The sequence below is a fragment of the Lepisosteus oculatus genome, chromosome 8, assembly GCF_040954835.1.
Source record: "Lepisosteus oculatus isolate fLepOcu1 chromosome 8, fLepOcu1.hap2, whole genome shotgun sequence".
Taxonomy (NCBI): Eukaryota; Metazoa; Chordata; class Actinopteri; order Semionotiformes; family Lepisosteidae; genus Lepisosteus; species Lepisosteus oculatus.
This window is the reverse complement of record NC_090703.1, coordinates 46,037,715-46,053,487: the sequence shown is the minus strand read 5'-3', so window position 1 is coordinate 46,053,487 and position 15,773 is coordinate 46,037,715. Positions and strand designations below refer to the sequence as shown.

At 48.6% G+C, this 15,773-nt stretch overlaps 3 protein-coding genes across 31 annotated transcripts in view; 2 read left to right on the top strand and 1 right to left on the bottom strand.

Annotated features, from left to right (window-relative positions):
- znf185 (zinc finger protein 185 with LIM domain) overlaps window positions 1-1,923 on the top strand; it is a 34,416-nt gene extending 32,493 nt beyond the window's left edge. For all 28 annotated transcript variants that reach the window (XM_069193497.1, XM_069193513.1, XM_069193512.1 and 25 more), the window contains 2 exons: window positions 97-195; window positions 469-1,923. In XM_069193497.1, coding sequence (XP_069049598.1) covers window positions 97-195 — 99 coding nt within the window. In that variant the 3' untranslated portion in view covers window positions 469-1,923. The remainder of the gene's footprint in view (window positions 1-96; window positions 196-468) is intronic.
- On the bottom strand, window positions 1,922-7,845 carry fut11 (fucosyltransferase 11 (alpha (1,3) fucosyltransferase)). Of its 2 annotated transcripts, none has more exons than XM_015339991.2 (4): window positions 7,754-7,845; window positions 4,915-5,605; window positions 3,713-4,335; window positions 1,922-2,903 (listed from the first exon to the last, which is right to left on the bottom strand). In XM_015339991.2, the coding sequence occupies exons 2-4, from the start codon at window positions 5,590-5,592 to the stop codon at window positions 2,756-2,758; spliced, it is 1,449 nt and encodes a 482-aa protein (XP_015195477.2). In that variant the 5' UTR covers window positions 5,593-5,605; window positions 7,754-7,845; the 3' UTR covers window positions 1,922-2,755. The 2 variants fall into 2 exon arrangements, with proteins under 2 accessions (XP_015195477.2, XP_006643533.2); XM_006643470.3 differs by lacking the exon at window positions 7,754-7,845 and adding an exon at window positions 7,526-7,621.
- Window positions 7,846-7,854: 9 nt separating this feature from the next.
- Window positions 7,855-15,534, top strand: rab9b (RAB9B, member RAS oncogene family). The gene is made up of 2 exons (XM_015339992.2): window positions 7,855-8,034; window positions 10,632-15,534. Exon 2 carries the CDS (start codon window positions 10,688-10,690, stop codon window positions 11,294-11,296), a length of 609 nt encoding a protein of 202 aa, XP_015195478.1. The 5' UTR covers window positions 7,855-8,034; window positions 10,632-10,687; the 3' UTR covers window positions 11,297-15,534.
- Window positions 15,535-15,773: the final 239 nt, after the last annotated feature.

Here is a 15,773-nt window from a genome sequence, read left to right as displayed (position 1 = left end):
GCCACCCCAAATATAATATATCCTGGCTGTGCCACTGATGCTTGGTGCATTGCCAGGTGTCTGTCTCTAGCCCTGACCTGTGTTGTGTCGTTGCAGTGTGGAGTCTGCAGCAAGCCGATGGGAGACCTGCTGGGGAGCATGTTTCTGCATGGGGGATTGGTGCACTGCAGCAGCTGCTACGAAAATGTGATCTAGGTACGAGACTCGAGGGTGGGAGGGGTAAGGTGGGGGGGTGAGATGTTTAACAGCACTACGAAGCACTACGAAGAAGAGTGCACACAAACCTGAGCTTCACACAGACATGGGCCCTCAGGCCTCTGCCCCAGCTCTTCGGAACCAATCCAGACTGGGGACTGCCCCCCTCCCTCCTGCCACCAGGACAGGAGCCTTGTTTTGTCGATCTCACGTGTACAAAATGCCACATTTCCGAAACACACTGATGGTCTCTTTTTCTGTGCATTTTTACAGATGTGAAAGACCGGATTGCATCAGGACGGACAATTTGCATCTTTTTGTTTGTTTGTGTTTTTTACAATCTTTCTACTTTGACTATAATGTCTTCTCGTATTCGGAAATCGCAAGTGTGTACTTTTAAAAAACGTTTAGGAACAGACGGCATTCAAAACGATTTACTTCGTGTATAAGCGATGCAAGAATCTTGAGCTGCTGCTTGCTGCCTTATCCCAAGAACAACTCAGAGTCTGACTGGTGATCTTAGGCGCTGTGCCCCATTGTCCTTAAAGCTCTTTGGATAAGAGTCATTTTTAACAATGTTTTGGATTTCTTGTCAATTTAGTCTTTATTATGCACGATGCCCTTCTATGCTAAACAGTTGTTAATGTCCACTAACTGTATGGACCTTGGCTTTAGTTCCCCTGTGAATAGCTCATTTGTACCTAAAACTAACATTAGCACAGATTTCTCACTGGGGCTCCCAGGACTTTGGGGGTCTGGGGTGTATATCCCGCAGCACATGTGTAGTACAGGAAATAAGCACCCCCAGAACAGCAGACTTGGTACATTTTTCCTGCATTAGTCCCATGTCTTTCCTACAAAAAAATAAATCTTTCGGCCTGCAAAATCATCTGCATCAGACCTTGCACGACGCACAAGGCATAGCTAGCAGATACAGGTTTGTTAGTTTTCTTCTCTTTTTCATCTTTGATGCACTAATATCCGCTTGTGAAAGGCACTCATATGAGCATGGCAGAGTTGTACAAGCAATATTATCAGTGCAATGTTGCCTGTAAAACACTAACAGGTAGAAGTCTGCTATGACATGAGTAATGTTCTGCTTTTTGGATGGTTCACATCATGAACGACCCTTAAAACTTACTTTTGTTTTCCTGCCTAAAACTAAGACTCTGCTAATTCTGAAACAAAGCAAGCTGCTTATCACTTCACATCAGCTTGCTCAATTCCTCAAGCAGAGTTTCCAGGAGAATGTGATCGCTAACCTCTGAGCCCAAGTAACTTGCATTTCAGTCCTGCAGTTTATGGATATAAGTGCCTAGGGTTTTTGTTATTAAGTTACTGAACAGTATTCTTTGCAACAGAACAGAGAAGTAAGTCATGTGTAGTAATCGTGATATTTTAAGTAATTGTGTTTAATAATGCTACAAAACATTTATATTCAAGAGCTGATCCTCTATTCATGAATAAGTTATACTGGGGTCTAGGGAAGGCACAATGAGTACTAATTGCATCTTAAAGGGAGGCATGCTGTCAGAAAATAAACAGGGGACTTTAGTGGTGAGCTATACAGGAGCTGAGTGCTGCACTCTGGGGAGAGGAGGGTTCTAGTACTGCAGTGCTGCAGTGTAGCAGCTCTGCAGCTGCCTGACCCCCTCTTATTCAGTTGTATCCACTGTGTGTCTTAAATAAGGATTGGGGGTGTGTATTAATAAACTGTGTTCAACAATCCATCTGAAAAGAGAGTCCTTTAATTTTCACATTACAAAAAATAATACGCTTCTTTGCATGTGTGTAAAAACAATATACATCTTTTTCAACTATACATGGGCTATATAAGATATATATTGTCTCTCCGTGACCCCGTATTGGACCAAGAAGTTAGTTACTATGGATTACAAAACTGATATTATAATGTTATTAAAAAAAAACTGTGCTGCTTAAACTGTGCAGCTGAAATGTTCTGTGGCATCTCATTACTGGATTAGGTCTATAGGATTTCTTTGGCTTGCTAACAGTTTCTCAAAGGCTGTATGCACTGAAGTTCCGACTGCACTACTGCCACTCTTGCAAAAATTAGTAAAAAAAAGTAATTTCATATAAAAACAAATAAATAGGGGGAGCGGCAGGAAGGGTTTGTCTCCGTTCCGTCACAGCACTGTTGCTGTACGTTGTTGATACTTCACTTGGCCTGCTTTGAGACATCCCTGGGCAGGCACTCTCCAGCAGAGCCCAGCTAGGTGCAGTGACCCCTGCTGTTTCTGGACACACAGATCGGCTCTGCTGTTCCCAGCTCGAGGGGACACACGCAGCTCCTCTCAGTTCTTCAGAAGCTTGAGCACCACTGGTATAAAACAAGCTCACAGAAAGAGCTCTAGATTGGCTCAGGCAGAGGCCCAAGCGCCACTGTGCTGTGGGATTAAACAGATCTCTGGCTGGAAGCAGGACAGCATAATCAGGCTGGTAACGAAGTTGGTCAAGTTCTGAAAAGACCTCATTGTGTCCCCCCTTCTCGCTCCGGTTGGCAATCCAGTGTGGGTGTTCTGCAGGGACGAGGGGACCCTCAGTGGTGCCCCGCCCTCCGCACCGCCAGCTGGTGGATGTGGTGCCACAGGAGCGAGGGGTCCGACTCATTGTGGAGGATCAGAGACTCCAGGCCCTCTGCCTGGTCCAGGCTTTGCCAGTAGTCCTGCGGCCACATCTGCGCCCAGCTGCAAAACACACACACGCCACCCTGATTATTCACAGGCATGTTGTGAAAATCTGTACGTACAACCCCATGCAGGGAACAGAGCCATGGATAAGACATATATCAGAAATGCACCGAACAAAATTTACTGCCAGCTCTCATCGTCAAAGCAAACACACTGATCTTCTGCAATTCACCTGTGAGCGTATCATTTATTACATGGTAAATTGTTTTCATACCTGTTACTGACCTGTCCCTGTAACAAAACATATCATTCTGATTAATATTACAGGTTAATCAGGTTAATTCTGCCTTCTCGGAGGAGTTTGAATGTTTTCCCTGCATTTACATGGGTTTTTGCTGGGTGTCCTGGCGTCCTGTCACAGCTGAAGACTTGCTGTCTGGGTTAACTGTCATCTCTGAACCATTCATGTGCGTATGTGCCCTGAGATGCCCTGAAGTCCCGGTTCTAGGTTTCACCCTGCCTTGGGCCTGTTGTCAGCTGGGTTAGGCTCTGGATGACTGCAATCCTGGACTGGACTACTTCTAAAAAGGTTCTAAAAATGGACTTTTGTTTTACATTGATGAAACTCCTCATCAAAATTACTTTTCAGTGGTTACAATTATGTCATTTTTATGCATACAGTTTTGGGACCAATTTGGATAGCTGGGAGCCCTACAGCACCCTGGGTGCCAGACTGTTCCAAGGGGCAGTGGCGGCATCCTCACCTGGGATTTGAACCCGTGATCAGGAGGCCCAGATGCTCCCAGGGTTGGGACTGTAGGGAGTTTGCGGACACAATGATCTGCGGGCAGCCCAGCCCGACTCACCTGTCATTCTGGGGGATGTCCTCCGGTTGGCCATAGCCGGGGGCGGGCAGGGGGCAGCCCATGTGGGAGTTTCTGGCGATGCGGGGCGGGGGGGGCGGCACACGGGCGGGGGCGCGGCGGTGGGCGCGCTGGGCGGCCAGCCGCTCGTTCTCCCGGTCGCACACGAAGCACTCGAAGCCGTTGAGGTAGTTGGGCTTGGTCATGTCGTTGACCCCCCACTCGCGGGCGCGCAGGGCCTCCCGCAGGGGCCCGTTGACGACCCCGCCGGGACGCTTGAACTCCAGGAAGCGGGCGTACGCGGCGTCGTCGGCGTCCAGCTGCCGCAGGAAGTCCGCCAGGGCGCGGGGCGAGGGGAAATCGTCCACGAGCACGGCGGAGCGCGGGCTGGGCAGCCAGTCGGACGCCGAGGGCGAGCCACGGTACACCGGCACGCAGCCCAAGTGCAGGGGCCGCCAGAGCTTCTCCGTCATGTAGTCGGGGCAGATCCCGTTCTCCAGGGCCAGGTGGAACTTGTACCGCGACACGAAGCTCATGAACTCGCTGTCCTCTCCCGTCGCCGTCTCCGTGTTCTCCAAGCGCTCCGGCAGCTGCCTGTTGTTCAAGCACTTCCCATAGGAATCGACCTGGGAACAGAGGAGGCAGATGCTGCACTCACCCATCCGGGGCTGTGTTCGCATTGGAGCAACACGAAACTGAGTGGGGACGCAGTGTAAAAGGGATTGTTTTTGGGAACAGGGAAGCAAGGGGGGAGAAGGTATATATTCTACAGCACATGTGTAATACAGGGTATTAACCTTATGAAGAATCCTAACTCTTCAAAATAAGCACTCCCGAAAAAGCACCTTCCTGCGGTGCTTCCACGTCTTACAAATATAATTTCTGTCTGCAAGACCCTCTGCTTCAGACCCTGCATCTCACCCAATCTCCCACATACAGATGTGCTGTTGTCTGCTCCCTTTTCGTGCTTTCCTGCAGTTGTATTCTCTTTAGGGCAAGCGGCACATTTGGGCCTGCCTATATTTAGTTTGGATCCGAGTGTGTGTGCACGCTCGTGCGAAGGGTCCGTTAATTCGGCACGACTGCAGAAGGCGCGTGTTTATGCAGCGTGGAGCGAAGAGAATGGGCCCGTAAGTGTGACACTGCGGTCTCTGTCGCGGTGCTGTGGAATGCGCGGGAGAGCGAGGGGTCCCGGAGGGCGGTACCTCAATGTACTTCATGAGCTCCCGGACATAGCGATCCCGGTCAGAGGGCACATCGCAGTGGGACTGCATGTACAGGACCGGCGCCAAGCCGGCCCGGCGCCAGCGGTTCTTCTCCTGCAGGGAGACGGCGGGCGGCTGGAGCAGGTACTCCAGAGAGGGCAGCCACTGCAGGGTCAGGGGGTAATCCGACTCCCGCCTGAAGGTGGCAGTGTAGTTGAAGAGGCGGATGGCGGGCGTGTGGGACAGGACGTAGTTGTTCATGGGCGACTCCTCGTGGAACAGCGCCCACGTCTGGTGGGGCAGCCGGGGCAGGGGCGCCTCGTAGGCCCGGAAGTCGGTGCCGTAGAAGATGATGGCGGCGGTGCGCCGCTGCAGCTGCACCTTGCGCTGGCGGGTCACGAGGCAGGAGGAGCGGGCGCAGTCGACGCGCTCGGTGTCGCCGGGGAAGTGGGGGAACAGCCCTGCGCTCCACCACAGCAGGATGGGCAGCTCCCTGTTGCCCCGGGTGTCGTTGTTCCCAGGCCCGCGGTAGGAGGCGGCGACGGCAAACTCCACGTCCGACAGCGCGCTCTGCGGCCCGAACGCCTCTGCGTCCGCCGGCTCCCAGCTCCGACACAGCGCCGCCCAGGACAGAGCCAAGCACAGGACCCCTGGCGCCCTGTCCCACCCCCTCCTCATCTCTCCTGGCCCTCTGCAAAGCAAACACAAAGATACTGCCAATGTCCTTCTCACTCGCTCCTAGATTTCAGGACGTCAACAGAGATGGAGTACCACTCTACTTAGGGGCGGCCTTCTGACTCTATTTGGTCTATCGCTGTCGTGTCCTAGTGAACCCACGTGAACATGTGTGTCCTAGTGAACCCACGTGAACTTGCATGCCCTAGTGTTGAAAAAATGTTTACCCTCTAAAACTCCTGAAATTGGAGTTAACAGCAGGTCTGCTTTTTCTCAGTACAAAGAACAGTCCTAGCCTGTATTACTTTATATATTACTGATGAGCAGTCGGAAATATACGATAGTGATTATTATATGTGATTAATACGTGACTGGGTCTGAATTCATCACACTTAATTCAGAGTGATTTACAAGAAATATATGAAATTTATATCAGGGAAGGTGTACCATCATGTACACCCAACGTAATAAAAATGAAAAATAAGGCTTAACTCAAGTGGAACTGTGATGCAAATGCTGCACTAGGTTAAATTGCAGGATTTAATCAAGTCCTCTTCCATGTTGCCTGTATATGCCTGTTAGTTCAATCCTCTCGCCTTTTGCAACTTAAAAAAATCAACAAGAATATTTGTTATGACCTAACTGACCTTGAAACTGCTGTCCACAAAAAACTGTGCCACCTTCACTGACTGTGGATCTTGATCAGTTTAGGAAATACTTAGACATGATGTGCAGAAAGGCATCAAGTCTGTAGAATTTTGAATCGCCATATGCCTTTCTCATGTGGAACAAACTAACAAATTTACTTTGTACTGCTGTATCCTGAGTGCTGAGGTTTTTTTTAAAGGAACCATGACCCTGACAATACCAAGCAGCAATAAACACAGCCTGATGGTATGGCCTCCGTGTTTACAGGGAATAAGAGTTGTAAGCTAACCACACTGCCAGTCTGAAGATCTCAGCTGCTGTCTAAACAGACTGAAGGTTGGGCAGAGCCTGATTTCTGTGGGTAGTTCGTTCCCCCATGAAGCAGAGAGGGTGGAGAAACTGTGGGCACAGAAAGTGTGTCAGAACAGGAGAAATGGAAGGCTGGAGGGGGTTTAGGGAGAGATAAGGGACCGAAGATTGGCAGAAGCACACTGCTGAGGTGGGCTGAAATGGAGCTGGGACAGAGCTAGAATGGAGCGACTGCAGTAAGGAAGCATGAGAAAAGCAAGGAAGAGAATAGTGGAGTAGTCTGGGTTTATCTGCAGGAGAATTTCCCTTCGGGATCAATAAAGTCTTATCTTAAAATCACAGGGAGAAAACGAATATCATACCAAAACAACTCAAAGCTCTTTATACTCTTTATACTTTATATAAGCTCTTTTAAAAAATTAGACTCACAAAAACTAAAATTAAACAGAAAACAACGCATAATAACATTATGATAAAAATAAAAACTTTTGTAAGAGACGTCTGGACGACAGGAGCCTGGATGAATTATTATTCCGGGAAATTCTTTGAGTGATAAAAATGTAAGACGATGACTGCACTTTCTCTGTTGTGGTAAAGCAAATAAACATTTCTCGTTGCACGAAAGCAAAGCTCATGTCTCGAATATCCCGTTTAGCTAAGCGTGTGGACAGGACGAAGCCCAGAAACTTAAAACACACCCCATAGTACCGCACAGAAAACCGAGTCCCCGTAGTGTACTTGTACAACAGAAAACAAAACATTTTCCAAACTGCGGGTATCGTGGATGCAAAACGGCTGGGAAATTTCCCCCGTTTCCGTTTTTAATGCCCACGTACACATCTCACATCACATCACTGGACGAGACGCTATCCCTCCCGCAGATTGACCAGCACAGAGTTCACTAAAAAAACACACACACAGTGACAGATACATTTGAATCGAGTAAACTCATAAAGATACCCCAAAATATGCATCCTACCGTTTCCAGAAGGAAGCATAAAAATTGCTTGGACCGCCTCTGGAGGCGACTGTGTGTAGTGTGTAGTGTGTACTGTACGTCTGACCACCCGCTAGCGTGGTGCAGGAAGTGACTAGGAAGAGGGGGGATTAACCACTGAAATAGGATTTATTTTTACGCTTGGCTGGAGGAAACATTTGAATATTTAAAATGAACCTCTCGGTCGACCATAAATGTTTAGAAACCTACATCGCCGTTCCGTAAATCCCAGAGAATTATGTTTATGTCGCGCACGGATACATTTCCCGATCCAGTTTCACCACAACCCAGCCTCCTTTCGGCCACCAGGCGAAAAACCCGACAACCCCTCACTCGACGTGCCCGCCCCCAGTGGGGCTCGGGAGCGCGCACGGTCACGGAGGTGAGGACGGAGACGCGCGGCACCTGCGAGTGCGCGTTTAAATCTCGGCGAGAAGTGCGGAGACAACAGAGAGAGAGACGTGGGTCGCGCCAGGGCTGATCAGGATGAGGTAAATCACCCTACCGTCACGGGTCCTAGCTATAGTGACCGAAAGTGAACGTTTACTGTCGGATATTGGACCGGTTCTCCTGTGTATGTGGCGTCCCAGATTGATAGATTTTAAAGCTATTGTACGAATGCACAATGCAGTCTGGTGCAAAAGAAAATGTCAAGAGATTTGCAGAAATGCACCAGAGTTGCGTTGCCTGCAGGCAGAACACAATGCGTTTGTGTTTCGGGGCTGGGGTGAGCTCGCCCAGAGTGCGGCAGCTGGCTGTGTTGCTGCTGTCATTATTAATGTTTAGCGTGCCAGTAAAATAGTGAGCGTAAGTAAACTCATGACAGGAGGAGCTTGCGCAATGTGAAGCCGGCTCCTTCCTGCCAAATAGTGCCCCGCAAGCGGGGCTGTGTGTGCAGGCGCCGAGATGGGAACACTGTGGGGGAACTTCTGTTTGTCCGACAGTGTGAATTAATGATGATAAAAAAAAAAACTGCTTGCAAACTTGCTTGATTCAGCCGGCCCCATACTCGGAACTCATCCGGTTATTTACTTGTGTTGTCGATGCGGGTTTCGGAACTCGTCTCTCGTTTCACATCCCTATTCTGCACGTCTGACATTCATCAGTCTGTGCCCGCGGGTTCCTCTTTACACACAACGTGGTTCTGTCCGCACAGAGCCTAGCCCTGGACCAGCCGTGTGTCTCATGGGTGGTTGTCTTTTTTTTCAGTTCTTAATCCCAGGCTAGCTCATCGATATCGGTTTTTCCATCTGTTCGGGGGATTATTTGTAATTTTGCTTTCAGCTCTTAAAAGGTCAAACGGGAGGTGAGACGCGGCTCAACCCCGTTCGAGATATCTGAATTTCAGAACTGCCCTCGTACAGGCGTGTCGCCTCGGGTCTAATCAATCACACTGAGCCCCTGCTGAAGGAAAAAAAAACCGCTCATTCTGGGTGTGTCTGATATACAGTGTGCCTTTCTGTTCATCATCTAGTCAGTGGAAGCAGACCTCCTACAGCAGGGTATTCTGACCCTGAGGGCTGACCGAAGAAATTAGTTGCTTAAAAGTCTAAACAAGCAAGCAGGTCGATGAAGTAATCAATTAGCACTGGAGCTGTAGAGCTCAGCTGTAATGAAAACCTACAGGAAACCCCCAGGATCAGGGCTTGGAACCACTGACGTAGATACCAGCACTGAGTGACTTTTGAGTCCATTTTTCATTTTCTTGAATGCCACAGGGTTAGAGCAGGGGTTCCTAATTCTGGTCTTGTCGGCTTTCGTTCCAGCCCTCCTCTCTGATACAGAATAAAACCCCTAGTTGAATTCATAACCGGACTGCTTTCAAGTCTTGCACATGTTGCTTTCAAGTCTTGCACATGTTGGAAGTTGTCTTTTGACTATTGCATTTTATAAATGTAGTAAGATCCCAAACCTGGAGTAGAACCTGCAAGGTATTCAGATTCAAACAACTTGTTGACTCAATGAAGGCCTCGATTAGGTAACTGAGCTCAGATGGCATGGAATGAGCAGGGGTAGGGGGCCTTCAGAACCAGGATTGGGGGCGCCTGGGTCGCAGTGTTTGAGTATAATCAGGACTTCAGCATCTAAGTGCAGTCAGTCCCAGGACCTGCAGCACTTGGTGGCCCTGAATGAGACTGTGGTACAAAGCTGTATTAAACCAGCTATGTTTTCAGAGAGTCATCTGAAAAGTTCTGTTCAGAACACATGGTTTGTGAATCCATTGAAAAAGCCAGAGTTTGAAGCCATGCACAAAGACAGCACATTGTTTTCACTCCTAGCACCAAGGAGGTTACTGGCCAGCCCCCTAATGACGATATCTTCAAAAGTGATTTTATTTTCCAAAAACCCAACTCTTATGTCCGTGATCACAGTGCTGAATGTATGCTGGGGCGTCAAACTGAGTACCTGGGGTCTTCTGATTCTTGTATGACTGAGAACAGCTTGTGTAATTAATTAACAGCAGAATTATTGATACTTCTAGCCAGGCTTGAAGGTGTTTGATCTGTATTTGTAGTTTTAATGAAGTGCATTCTTTCAGTAATGAAATGTAAATGCCCTTAAGAAAAATCTTTGTCTAATTAGTCAAGCACTTCAACTCTCCGGATAGGACCAAAAAAAACAAAACGGAAGAGACCAGGCCCTGCAGGCACTGCGTTTGACGCCACTGACTTACTGTGGAGGAGGAGCTCGGACTGCAGCGAGTGCCTGTTCTGGGTGGGCGTCACCGGGGGGCCCGTCCTGAGCGCTCCTTTCAGTCGGTTCAGTTTATTGTCAGATGCACAAGTGCAATGAAATGAATGCTTATTTGCATGCCTGCTTCAATACAGGGACGTTAAGGAAACGCCAAAAACATAAACACAGAACAGTGGCAGCAACAACAAGTTAAATAACTAGAGGAAAAAAAAGCATATCAGTGTGAGCCAGTGGTAGGGGTAGAGTTCAGTAATCTGACAGCATTGTGGGAAGAAACCGTCTCTGAATCTGGACTTGCGTGCCTTTATGCTCCTATAACGCTTACCAGTGGGGAGGGGGGAGAAAAATGAGAAACCAGGATGACTGGTAGGTTGTGTGGGGTGTTTTTCTGCAGGCGGGTGTGAGCGAGCCCCAGAACCCCAGAACCCCAGAACGCCCTCTTCTGCCACCATGAGTGGGAAGAGTCTCCTGCTGAAGGTCATCCTGCTGGGCGACGGCGGTGTGGGCAAGAGCTCCCTGATGAACCGCTACGTGACGGACCGCTTCGACTCGCAGTCCTTCCACACCATCGGCGTGGAGTTCCTGAACCGCGACCTGGAGGTGGACGGGCGCTTCGTCACGCTGCAGATCTGGGACACGGCGGGCCAGGAGCGCTTCAAGAGCCTGCGCACGCCCTTCTACCGCGGCGCCGACTGCTGCCTCCTCACCTTCGCCCTGGACGACGCGCAGAGCTTCCGCAACCTGGGCTGCTGGAAGAAGGAGTTCGTCTTCTACTCCGACGTGCGCGACGCCGAGCGCTTCCCCTTCGTGGTGCTGGGCAACAAGGTGGACAAGGAGGACCGGCAGGTGAGCGAGGAGGAGGCGCGGGCCTGGTGTCAGGAGAACGGCGGCTGCCCATACTTCGAGACCAGCGCCAAGGACGACACCAACGTGGGCGAGGCCTTCGAGGCGGCCGTGCGGCAGGTGCTGGCCGCCGAGGAGCAGCTGGACCACTCTCTGCTGGGCAGCGCCATCGATCTCCATGGCAACCGCAAGCCCACCCGCACCTCCTGCTGTTAAGCCCCCCAACCTCTCCCACACCCACCCCACCCGGCCCCAGGCCTTAGGCCCCATTTCCCTCCCTCTCCAAAAGCCCTTCGTGCCCCTAGCAGTCACGTGAAAAATGCCATGGAGAGACACCCGTGGGTCAGCTGTCATAGGAGGGAAACCACAAAAAATGGGAGCTGCTCCATTTGCTCCGTCCTTCATCCCTTCCTCAGAGGGCTCCTTCTCGTCCATGCTGTTTGGACCCAGGGCCAGTAGCTCCACAAAGCCTGGGGCTTTCAGTTTCTGGATCACTTGTGGTTTGTCTCCGTTGGAGTGGGAGTGGGAGCTGGCGTTGGAGAGGCAGGCCAGGCCCCGTTCCCTTTGGAGGGGTCCTGAGAAAGCTTCCCTCGCGGTCCCCGTTCAGGGGTCTGCCTTTAGAAAACAGCCCCCTGCCAAAACACCAGAGCCCTGCCATCTCTGTGTCGTGTCCTGTTGAAGCCGAGATGTAACGTGCCCACCCCAGAGTGGGAATAGATCCGAGCCTGTGTGTGCGTGTGTGAATCCTGTCATCGAGACAAACGGGGCTGGGGAGAATTGAGCTGTGTTTTTGTACTACTGCTTGATCTTTATATCTCTTTTGTTTCGTGTTGCTTCAGCTCATTTCCAGATGCACTAAAGTGCGGAGCTTACAAAATGCTGCTGGGATTTGGGATAGTTGTGAAAAACGTTCAGGGCTGGTGAAAACTTTCTAAAAGAAGGGACGTTTTTTTTTTCCATTTTTAAAAAGGGATACAGAGTTTTTGCCTTTGTACGGTACGTTACTTTTCTGTGTTTAATTTATTGTGAGGATGGGTTACGAACAGCCCCAGTTGTTTTGTGTTTTTGTTATTTTAAGAACAAATTATTTTTAAAACTTGCTGCTGTGCTTTTATACTCTGCTAACTAGACTTTGTAAACCGGAGTAAGTGCTCTTCTGGATGGCCAGAGCTTCTGTCAGGGATGGAACAGGCCGTGCTGTGTAGAACAAGCCAGAACTTTCATCGGCCTTCACAAACGCACAGGGCTCTCGTCTGGTGGGGGGGGCAGTCTCCACCACTGCCATTAACTTGGCAGATATTCCCTGCCGGTCTTTGTCCTCTCTCATGTCCATTCCTATGCACAATTTCCTCCCTTTACTCTTCCTTTCTTACTGGCATTCAGTGGAAAACAAACAAACCAGTTTCTCCTCTCCTTCAGACCTGCGTCACTTTCCAGTCTAGACCTATCCTTGTAAACTTTTGCTCTTCCTGTTAGAAAACGGTGAGCAACTGTGGTTTTGGAGCAAAATGCTGTTCTTATCCCTGTCGACCCAAAAGTGAAACTGGTGGATCTGCTTCCTGTATGCCGATTCTGCTCTATGACCACCTAGGGTGATGCCATCTTTGACTTCCTCCGGTGCCACCAGCTGCAGGGGTGCAGAACACAGCCGCCTGGCACTGGCATCGCCGCAGGCTGTGCACAAAGTCTGAGAAGCTTTCCAGGGCTTCAGGATTTGCGTTTTCTGCTGCACTAGGTGTATCATACCCTTGTTCTTTTCTGAAAAGAAACCAACTTGCTGGGGCCTGATTTAAAATGCTTTTTTTTAAGTAAGGAAAGACAGAGGCTTTCAAAGCGGGGGTGGTTTCAGTATATAGCCATCTGGCCTCTTCACACAGTTGTGCGCTGATGACCCTTAATGGTTTGGAGCGCGTATGGGTGACCCACAGGCCCGTGAGAGTTTCTTCCTTGTGTGCCCACTGGCCTGTGTACGTTCCATGGCCTGGCAGTGCACAGTCTTCACAGCGTGGTTGGTAAAATTAGATGATTACCTTAATAAAAAAAGCACCCTGGGTGAATCCAGTTTCAAGAGCATGAAAAGGAAAAGTTCTAGAACGAGTGTTAACCGCACTCATTGTTTCGAGTTCTCTTCGGTTTCTCGAATTGCTTTTGGCAAAATTGGCTCATATTATTTTCTGAGGAGTTTTGTGGAGAGACAGGGGAGGACTGGTATTTCCCTGTTATAAGATGGGGTCTACAGAAAAGCTTAAAATGGTAGAACCTTTTGATGGGTGTGAACATGGCAGGATTTTTCGAGTACTGGTCAGCGAGCCTCCTGCAAGAAGGGATTTATCCTCCCCTGGTTTTGAAGAGCTGATAGCAGTCTTTGCTTCACATACCAGCCTGATACTGATATTCTCTAGGATGCCAGCTGTTTCAGCAGTGTGCTGTTAGTGTACTAATGGGCACCCATAAGTAGTGAGGGCTTTCACCAAAAGGGATAACTGTAAAACTGTGTCAAGTTCAAATCTGAATAAGACTCTCTGGACTAGTTTCACAGTCCCCATCCTTGATTAACACCAGTTCTGACTCCCCTTAAAAATGTTAGGTGAGAATAAGTTCTGTGTAGTATGTAGAATAGGTAGGTAACTCAAGAACAGAATGAATCGGGGTCTGTGAAACTCATTCTTGTCAGTGCGACTGTGAAGCCTGGATGTCACTGCAGAAACAGTGTTACTTGGCTCTTTGGCCATAAACCATGTGTTATATTTAAATCTGTGGTCACGGCTATGCAGACCGCCCCCTGCTGCTCAGCATTGGTACTGAAACCATACACACTGCACTGTTTTTAACTCAGCTGCTGTGTCAATATTACCATCAAATGTTTGGTGGGTTCAAATCTGTCTGGGCTCGATGTCAAAGTACAAAGTTAGATAATAAGAAAGAGAATATTTGGCCAATGTAGCATGTGACCTCACAGTCTAAGCAGGGCTGAAGCTAGCAAGCGCACAGTGTATTAATAGTGTAGTAACAGTGTTATAATACTACAGTAATTAGAGAGCAGTGGTAATTATGTGAAATAATCTACTTGCTGTGCACTGAAAGCGCACAATGGCTTACTAAAAAGTACTTGTTACAGTTTGCATTAAGTTTAAAACTCTGGATTTACAACCTAAGACTTTGTTTTGTTCTTTAAATCTGTTACAGACTGTGAATCGTGTAAGTAGGTCATTTTTGCAGAAGTGATGCCCAGTGTGTGATGAGAAAACAAGCAGTTTGAATGTCTCTTTGCCACCTGGAGCAGAACTCTTCAAGAGCTGCCACAAGGTGGCACTAATGTGCACAATGGACAATAGCAGTATTGTACCAACACTGCGTGAAGCTGGTGTCCATTGTCAAATGGAAGGGATACTTCTGTTCCTTTCAGAAATCATCTGAATCATGGAAGGACACCGGCTCTGTCCACGTGGTGGACTGGCCTGTGCTAAGAAGCTTTCAGTACAGTGAGGGACATGACCTGTTGTGTTTTACTTATTATATTGCTGTACAAGGGGTATCAAGTGATTGACCTAGTTGAAATTAACACTGAAGAGCTCACATTCCAAATCTTTTTATATATTTATTTTTAGATTGCGATTTCCGGTACATTTTGTATGTTACATGTATGTTATCCTAGCCAATGGGATTTAATGGTACGTCATTACGATGGTATTGCGAACTTTGAGTTCTCTGAAGTATGTGACAATGTGTGGCTCTTGCAGGATAGAGGAAAATTAACTAATTGCATATTGTAGAGTTAATGACAGTACATGGTTATCCTGTAGCCCACTGCTGAACTCCGTGTATAATTCAATACTGCCAAGTGTGTCCTTACATCCTGCAGCTTTCCACAGCCAGACTTTGATCTCTAATTGTACAACTCATTCAGAGGCCGCAGGGCAGCGAGGTAGCAGGAGCTGCCTTAAGGTACAGCAAGGATGTATGGGAAAACAAGCACAAAAAGGAGCAGGCACAAACACAAACGGTATTGGGCACAGTGCTTGGGCCCTTGTGCAGAGTGGCATGGGTGGGGGGCACGGCTTAGTGGCTGTGTGAGGATACACTTAATGTTACGGGAAAAAATCGTCAGCCTGCCCTCCTTTGTGGCTGGTATCTTGGTTGTATCGGACTTTATTTCAAACGTACGATGCTTTTATAATGAGTGTGTAACCACCGCTATATCAAATCTGACCCAGAAAGCTGCATCTAGCTAAATCTAGTGAACGGGGCTGAGGGTACAGGGTTTCTGTGGCTGCGTTGTGAACCCTCACCTTTCCTGCAGAGAAATTGCTGTTTCCTGGGCCCAGGGCCCAGAGCTGAACCTGGTACAGAGGAGGTGTTTACGGTTTATTGCACTAAGGAAGAAGAGACTCTGTTTACAAACTGAATGAATGCTGTTGAAAATGGAAATAATAAAATACAGAATCCAAACCACACCTGGTGTTTCTCTTCCCTGTTTCTCGTCTCGCCTCCCCATCTTGTTAGCAGTGAACTGAAGCTACTGTCCCATCTTCCTGTAGGGCTGCGCACTTGCAAAATTCCCACATCTTCACTCGGGTTTCTTGTTTTAATTTGAACATTGTTACAGCTAAAGGCTTAAAAGATGATGAAACAAGAGTGTGTATGCTTAACGTTCTGAACATAGAGGGAGGCGTAAGACAGGCAATTACACTAA

What these genes read in the sequence shown, in the direction of transcription:
- rab9b (XM_015339992.2), top strand. Translation starts at nt 10,688, where the DNA reads ATGAGTGGGAAGAGTCTCCTGCTGAAGGTCATCCTGCTGGGCGACGGC.
- fut11 (XM_015339991.2), bottom strand. Translation starts at nt 5,592, where the DNA reads ATGAGGAGGGGGTGGGACAGGGCGCCAGGGGTCCTGTGCTTGGCTCTG. An exon ending in AGCTCATGAAGTACATTGAG is followed by an intron (nt 4,336 to 4,914) that starts GTACCGCCCTCC and finishes CTCTGTTCCCAG; the next exon opens with GTCGATTCCTATGGGAAGTG. An exon ending in GACATCCCCCAGAATGACAG is followed by an intron (nt 2,904 to 3,712) that starts GTGAGTCGGGCT and finishes TGTGTTTTGCAG; the next exon opens with CTGGGCGCAGATGTGGCCGC.